Source organism: Manduca sexta, unplaced genomic scaffold (genome assembly GCF_014839805.1).
Source record: "Manduca sexta isolate Smith_Timp_Sample1 unplaced genomic scaffold, JHU_Msex_v1.0 HiC_scaffold_348, whole genome shotgun sequence".
NCBI lineage: Eukaryota > Metazoa > Arthropoda > Insecta > Lepidoptera > Sphingidae > Manduca > Manduca sexta.
This window is the reverse complement of record NW_023594552.1, coordinates 2,087-9,892: the sequence shown is the minus strand read 5'-3', so window position 1 is coordinate 9,892 and position 7,806 is coordinate 2,087. Positions and strand designations below refer to the sequence as shown.

The window sequence follows — 7,806 nt, the reverse complement described above, 5'->3', positions numbered from 1 at the left end:
TTCCAGAACTGCTACTTTCCTGAGGCCTGGAAAGAAGCAGTCGTGATAGGAATTCACAAGCCGGGTAAACCCGCGTCAGAACCGGCCTCTTATAGGCCCATTAGCCTACTTAGCACGATAGGGAAACTTTATGAGCGGATCGTCCTCGACCGTCTCAAAATAGTAGCTCACTCCCACAATCTGCTCCCTCCAGAGCAGTTTGGTTTTCGAAATAGGCACAGTTGCGTGCATCAGATACTCCGCATCACGGAGCATGTCTATTCAGATTTAAGTTAGGATTCTATACCGGTGCTCTCTTCTTCGATATTGAAAGCATTCGACAAAGTGTGGCACAACGGCTTGTTGTACAAGCTGTACACTCTCAACGTGCCCACACAGCTCGTGCACATCATACGAGAGTTTTGTCGAATCGCGGTTTCAAATATCGTGTCGAGGCACCCTCTCTCGTCATACCATCTCGGCCGGAGTCCGCAAGGCTCCGCGCTATCACCTTTTCTATTCTCGCTATATACTAGCGATATTCCTAAATACAAAGACGCCCATCTGGCGCTCTTCGCGGACGACACGGCGATCTACGCTTCACGTAGAGAACCGGAACATGTGGTGCGCATTTTGCAGGCCGCCGCCGACCAGCTCGGCGAGTGGTTTCGCAAATGGCGCATCACTGTCAACCTCAAAAGCCAAGCTATCCTATTCCATAGGAAGCTTCAGAAAAAGCGCCTAACGCTTCAGTTAGATTGTCTGGCCAAATCATCCCTTGGACCCATAAGGTCAAATATCTAGGTGTGATCCTTGATCAGAGGTTGACCTTCGCCCCACACGTAAATGCGGTACGCGCGCGAGCCGCATTCGCGATGGGCCAGCTCCACTGGCTCTTAAACAGAAAAAGTAAGATGTCTATCCGCAACAAGATTAGGATCTTTACTACGTGCGTTAGACCGATCATGACGTACGCGTCCCCGTATTCGCGCATATACCGCCTGCTCGACTTCAGCGTCTGCAGGTGTTACAAAACAAATTCCTCAGACGTGCACTCGATGCCCCGTGGTACGTTCGCAATCGCAACCTCCACGTGGACACCGATATGCCGACCATCAGGCACTTTATGCACATGGCCAGCAGACGCTATTTCGATAAGGCGGTCAATCACCCGAATCCGTTAATCCGACTAAATTCTAAATACACTCCATTTGACCGCGCCAAATGGAAGACCGCGTTCAGTCTTATCAGATCCAGAGGACGATATAACTCTGGCAATACGTAGAAAGCACGAGCTGCTTAAAAGCTCAAACACTCAACACGACCGCTGCTCCGTCCTCGCCGTCGAGGACCTCGCCGCGTCCCCGTCCTCCCGACCCTTCTGATAATTCCGGCCCGGGCGCCGATGTAAACATGTTAGACGGTTAGGTCGTTTTCGCTCCTTTCGCGTTTCCATAATCGCTGATGTCCCCAAAACATCTTCTCTCAGTGGCCGTCCTGAGCCGAGGTCGTGACCCTTTAGAGGGTCGCCCTCAGCATGGTCATAAGGGCTCGCAGTGCCTAAAGCACGCACCCGCAAGACCGGTGTGTTTGTATAAGCCGGCCCTTGCCAGGCTAACAAACGTAAGACAGGATCAAAAAATGCGTAGTTTGTAGTTCGAGGCAGAATAAGAAAATTGGTACGAGATAAGCAGATTCGAAAATAAACCAGTGAACAAATCCGTGGAAGTTTTAATACAGTCCCCAACATTTCCTGGTCCTTCGAGTGCCGGATTTGTTTGTGGTTGACTCGCGTTCGCGAATAGTAGGAAGGCAAACCGAACGTGCCTAGCGTACGCGTGTTACCGTCGCGAATCTTTGTGCACAGCGATATTGTGCGCAGCGCGAATCTCGTGCCCGGGGCACTGAGCGAAAGTGCAGTGATTGTGCATAACGTGACTGGAGTGAGTGAGCTCTGTGAAGTGTAGTGTGAGCCTAGTTTGTCTTTATCGCACGCTCTGCGATACGGTTACGTCAACACCGCTGTCTACCGAACGCGATGGTGGTGACGAGAAGCCAGGGCGACGCAGCCGACGTAGAGGAACAGAGGCGATCCCGTGAACGGCAAGAGTCTGACCGCCGTCGGGAGGAAAGACAAATAAGTCTAGAGAGACTAAGGCGCATATCACAAGAGCCGCCTGCCTCACCTCAGACCGAGCAAGCCACGTCAGTGGGGATAATGTGTACGCCTTCGACGTCTACGGCGCGCATTATGTCGGAAACGGTGACAAAGGTGACGGCAAAGGATCAGCCACGTGTAAGATCGCCCGCACAGTCCGTTCGATCTACCGCCAGCGTAACAACAAGGTTGCGTTTGGCCGAACTGGAGGCTGCAGAAAAGATGGCAGCTATCAAGAGAAAAGAGCTCGAATTGGAGGCCGAGCTTGTAAAGAAGAAACTCGCTTTGGACGTGTCCGCCATTCAAGACGACGCAGAAAGCGTGCAAGGCGAACAACCCGAAGTAGATGTCAATGAATGGCTAAGGAAGAATCCACTTAGCTCTCGAGGAGAGACCGGTGAGTCAAGGGAGGAGCCGAGAACGCTGCGCTTCGACCTACCACGAGCGAGATCACCGACGCCTCCGAGAGCCCCGAGCGACATGGAGAAATTGGCAGTCGCACTCGAAAGAATGGCGAGACCTCGGGTGAGACAAGTAGATTTACCAACATTTTCCGGCGCAGTGAACGAGTGGCTTCCTTTTAAAGCCGCCATGCAAGACACTACGAAATTGTACAACGTGTCTGCCGCTGAGAACATTCAGCGACTAAGAAGCGCGCTGAAAGGAGAGGCGCGTGATGTCGTGGCCGCACTTTTGCATACGGCCACAGACCCGAGCACTATTATGAAGACATTGGAACAGTGCTTCGGACGGCCAGAAGTGATTATTGATCGTGCCTTGGACGAGTTAAGAAAGACGTCAAGCCCGGCTCAACGGCGACGGAACTCAACAACTTCGCGATCAAGATTCAAAATGTTATATGTGTGTTGCGGAGTATGGATCGCCGTGAGTACCTCTATAATCCACTTTTGACTCGTGAAGTGTTAGAAAAGTTGAGCCCGCACATACGATCACGATGGTGTGATTACGCCTATGAAAATGAAGGAACGGCTGACCCAGAGATCGTCGTATTGTCTCGCTTCCTTATGCGAGAAGCGGACAGAGCGTTGAAATATACGTACGCTCCGTCTGCGGGAACGAGCAGCGCGGCGAAAAGAGAACTCAGACCGGCCATCGCGATCAAGAGAAAGGCGAGCAACGTATACACACTTGAACAAGAAGAAAAACAAGAGTGTCCGGCATGCAGCGAGGCGCATGTGTTAACGCAGTGCCCTAAGTACAAAGCACTTAGCGTCGAACAGCGATGGAACCTGATCAAAGAAAGAAGCTGTGTTTTAAGTGTGCGAACAGTACTCATCGGCGCATAACATGCAAAGCCAAGCTGTGCGGTGTGGAACAGTGTCGTCGTCCGCATCACTCATCGCTGCATCAAGCGGAAAAGAAACCGGAAAACACAGAGGTACGTGACAAGGAACAAGTATTGTCAGTGACGCCGAAAACGAACGTCGGCGCACGCACCGTGCTTCTGAAGATGTGCCCGGTCGTAGTCGCCGGTCCACGGGGGGAGGTGAGAACGCACGCTCTCCTCGACGAAGGTGCCACGGTGACATTGATGGATGAAGATCTCGCCGAGAAGATAGGTGCAGACGGCCCTACACAAGCACTGCACCTAAGCGGCGTTAACATGGCTCAAAAGGAAAAAGCCAGCAAGTTGGTGACGGTGCGAATTAGAGGTGTGACAGAAGACGAGCCACACTCAATACGAGCAAGAACAATAAAGCACCTGAAACTGCACCAACAGACCATTCCGGCAGTGCTTATGAAGTTGAAGCATTTAAGGGACCTGCCGGAAGAATTGTGCTATGAACGAGCGCGCCCAGGCATCTTATTGGGCGCGGATCATTGGGAGCACATTGTGTCGCGAGAACTGCGAGTTGGCGGCCGCAACGAACCGGCTGCATCAAGGACGCTACTCGGCTGGGTGGTGCACGATACGCTACCACGTAGCGTCATAACAAAGAAGAAAACGTGCTTCATATATACGAGCGGGAGCACGACGGACTGCATAACCTCGTGGAAGATCACTTCAAAATAGAAGCGCTCGGCGTCACACCAGAACCGAGAGTGAGTGACGCAGATCGACGAGCCATCGCCACATTGAAGACGTCTATAAGGAAGATAGACTGCGGGTACGAAGTCGGCTTGCCGTGGCGACAAGACAACACCGCCATGCCGCCGAGCTACAACGCGGCACTTCGACGCCTGCGACAAATCGAGCACAAGATGGACGCCTCGCCTGAATTTGCCCGCGAATATACTGCACAGGTGAATAACCTTATAGAAAAAGGATACGCAGTGAGGTGCGACGGGTCAGAATCATCGAGCCCCGTCTGTTGGTACCTCCCTCACTTCGCGGTGCAGAACCCGAACAAGCCTGGCAAGCAGAGGTTGGTGTTCGACGCAGCGGCGACAAGTCACGGGGTGAGTCTGAACGACCACTTACTGGAAGGCCCTGACATGTTGATGTCTCTGCCCGGAATAATGTTTCGGTTCCGGGAGAGCGCTGTAGCAGTCACAGCGGACATACAAGAAATGTTCCTGCGAATCAAGATCCGTGCCGAAGATCAGTCAGCGCAGCAATTTCTGTGGCGCGGTAACGACCGAACCAACCCGCCGCAGCGATTTAAGATGACCAGCATGATCTTCGGTGCAGCGAGTTCACCATTCATGGCGCACTTCGTAAGGAATCACAACGCCAACGTGCATGCGCAGCTGTATCCCAGAGCAGCGGAGGCCATCACCAAATATCACTATATGGACGACTTGGTGGCCAGCTACGATACACCCGGAGAAGCGCACGAAGCCATAGAGGAAATGAAGACGGTGCACGCGGCGGCGGGATTCACTCTGCGCGGTTGGAACTCGAACGACGAGAGTGTGCTTCGCGACGTGCCCCAGAGTTGCGCTCGAATCAGCCCACGCAACTGGGGAGAACATCAACACAGCAAGATATTGGGACTGCGGTGGGACCCGGAGCGAGACGAGCTGGGATTCAACACAGCAATGAGCCGAGTCCCGAAAGAAGTAAAACGCAAGTGCGCACGCCCACCAAGAGAGAAGCCCTCAGCACAGTCATGTCGATCTACGATCCACTGGGACTTCTCAGCGTGTACACCATTCGCGCCAAGATCATCCTTCAGAACTTATGGCGCTTAAAGATGTCGTGGGACGAACGGGTGCCAGAGGAAGACGGCAAGCTGTTCGCGACGTGGTTGTCGCAACTGTCGGCGATCGGTCAGTTGCGCATTCCCCGACATTATGGACCGACGAGCCACGAGCGACGCATCGAGCTCCACGTTATGTGCGACGCCAGCGAGCAGGCCTACGCAGCGGTGGCGTATTGGCGGATGGTCGGCCAAGAGAACGTTACACTCTCTTTGGTGGCCGCCAAGGCGAAGGTGGCACCGCGACGGACGCAAACGATACCCCGCCTCGAGCTCCAAGCGGCGGTAATAGGGGCGCGGCTCGCTGACGCAGTGAAGAAGGAGCATCGCATCGTGGCGGAGAGAACTATATATTGGACTGACTCCACAACAGTCATCCACTGGATCCGGAACGACGAGCGACGGTACACACCCTTCGTCGCGCATCGCCTGCGGGAGATCGCCGAGCTCACCGACAAAAGTGAGTGGCGATGGCTACCCACGACGCACAACGTCGCCGATGAAGCCACTCGACTTCGGAGCGACGTCGTGAGTGAAGACAGCCGGTGGTTCCGGGGACCTGATTTCCTCCTCGAGCCCGAACAATCATGGCCCACGAGAGACGGAAGTCAGGACGACGAAGCAGAGGTCCTGCACACCACAGAGAGCCGTGAAAAGGAACGCTGGCTGCCCGACCCGACCCGCTTCTCTAAGTATGAAACGTTGGTGCGAGCCACGGCGAGAGTCTTGGCGTTCGCGGACATCGCGCGGCGCAAGACACTACATCTGGAAGTGGGACACCTGAAGCGGGCGGAGTTACTACTAATGCAACAGGCGCAAAGGGAGAGCTTCGGGGAAGAGCTGCAACGCTTGAAGTCTTCCCAGCCGGTTCAGAGGACGAGTCGGCTATTCAAGTTGGACCCGGTGATAGAAGATGGCGTGCTGCGAGTCCGGGGACGCATCGGAGCAGCCGCAGTCCCGGATGATGCCAAACGACCGGTCATCTTGGACGGCCGACACCCCGTCACGAAGCTCATCGTGCTGCAAGAGCACTGTGCCGCAGGTCACGCAAATAGGGAGCGCGTGACCAACGACCTGCGGCAAAAATAGTGGATAATCCACCTGAGGCCCACCGTGCGCACCGTGGAACGAGACTGCGCACTGTAAGATGCGACGCACGAAGCCGCAGCCACCAGCCACGGGAGATCTACCCCGTGCCCGTTTGGACCCGTATCATCGGCCCTTCTCCAACTGCGGAGTGGACTACTTCGGGCCGATGATAGTGAAGATCGGACACCGGCGAGAAGCGTTGGGGCGCGCTGTTCACCTGTCTAACGACACGCGCCATACATCTGGAGCTCGCCGCATCTCTGTCAACGGATTCGGCCATCATGGCGTTGCGCAGGATGGCAGCGAGAAGAGGATGGCCGAACATAATGTATTCCGACAACGCCACAAACTTCAGGGAGCGGATGAAGAGCTACGAGCGGCCTACAAGGAGTGGCAACCCGAGCTACGCAACGTCGGGCTACTGCATCGGATGGAGTGGCGCTTCATCCCTCCGGGCGCACCCAACCAGGGAGGTGCGTGGGAACGGTTGGTGCGATCAGTCAAAACCGCACTAACCGTCACCCTAAAGGAAAAGGCGCCGTCCGAAGAAACCCTACGGACGTTGTTGGCTGAAGTCGAACATTCAGTCAACTCAAGACCGTTGACCCACGTGAGCGTCGACCCGAGGGACCCGGAGGCGCTCACGCCCAATCCATCATCGGGCCTTCCCACAATCGGACCCTGTGAAGACGTCGATCGACGGGCATGGCGAGCGGCGCAGGCGTTGGCGGACAACTTCTGGCGCCGGTGGATAGCGGAGTACCTACCGACCCTGGTACCCCGCGGCGAGTCAACAAGAAGAGTTCGTCCGCTGCGCGTGAACGACGTGGTCGCCATCGCCGACCAACAGCTGCCGAAGAACGTGTGGCCGCTGGGGATCGTCCAGCGCACGTTCGAGGGACCCGACGGAGCCATACGAGTCGCCGAAGTTAGAACAAAGAGCGGCATATTTCGACGCCCGGTGACGAAGATCGTCGTGCTGCACCCGGAGGAGGAGGCTGCGCGAGCTACGCCGGGGGGAGGATGTTAGCGACACGACGACTTCGCGGCCGCCGTGACACTGAGGCCCGTCGACGACGCTGCCTAAGGAGCGACGTTACGGGACGACGGACGCAGCGGGACTGAAGCCCGCGCGCCGCACGCTCAGCAAGCGACCCGTCAACGCCGCATCCAGAGGAGCAACGTCGCGGGACGGCGGTCGCCGCGCGACTGAGGCGCGCGCTGCATGCGTTCGAAGAGGGACCCGGCGCCGGCGCATCGTGGAACGACGCCCCGCCCACCAGCCAATCAGAGCGACGGACGCGCTAATGAAGGAAAAACGGCGGACCAATAGCGGAATAGCGCGTAGGAGGCACACCCGTGCGTTATAGTGCCTCCTAAATTAGTATATAAGACGGGCAATTGTATACGAATTTT

At 55.7% G+C, this 7,806-nt stretch overlaps 1 protein-coding gene across 1 annotated transcript; it reads left to right on the top strand.

Annotated features, from left to right (window-relative positions):
* Window positions 1-5,295: 5,295 nt before the first annotated feature.
* LOC119192992 lies at window positions 5,296-6,390 on the top strand. The gene has a single exon (XM_037446706.1). The coding sequence runs from the start codon at window positions 5,296-5,298 to the stop codon at window positions 6,388-6,390; it is 1,095 nt and encodes a 364-aa protein (XP_037302603.1).
* The last annotated feature ends 1,416 nt before the right edge of the window (window positions 6,391-7,806 follow it).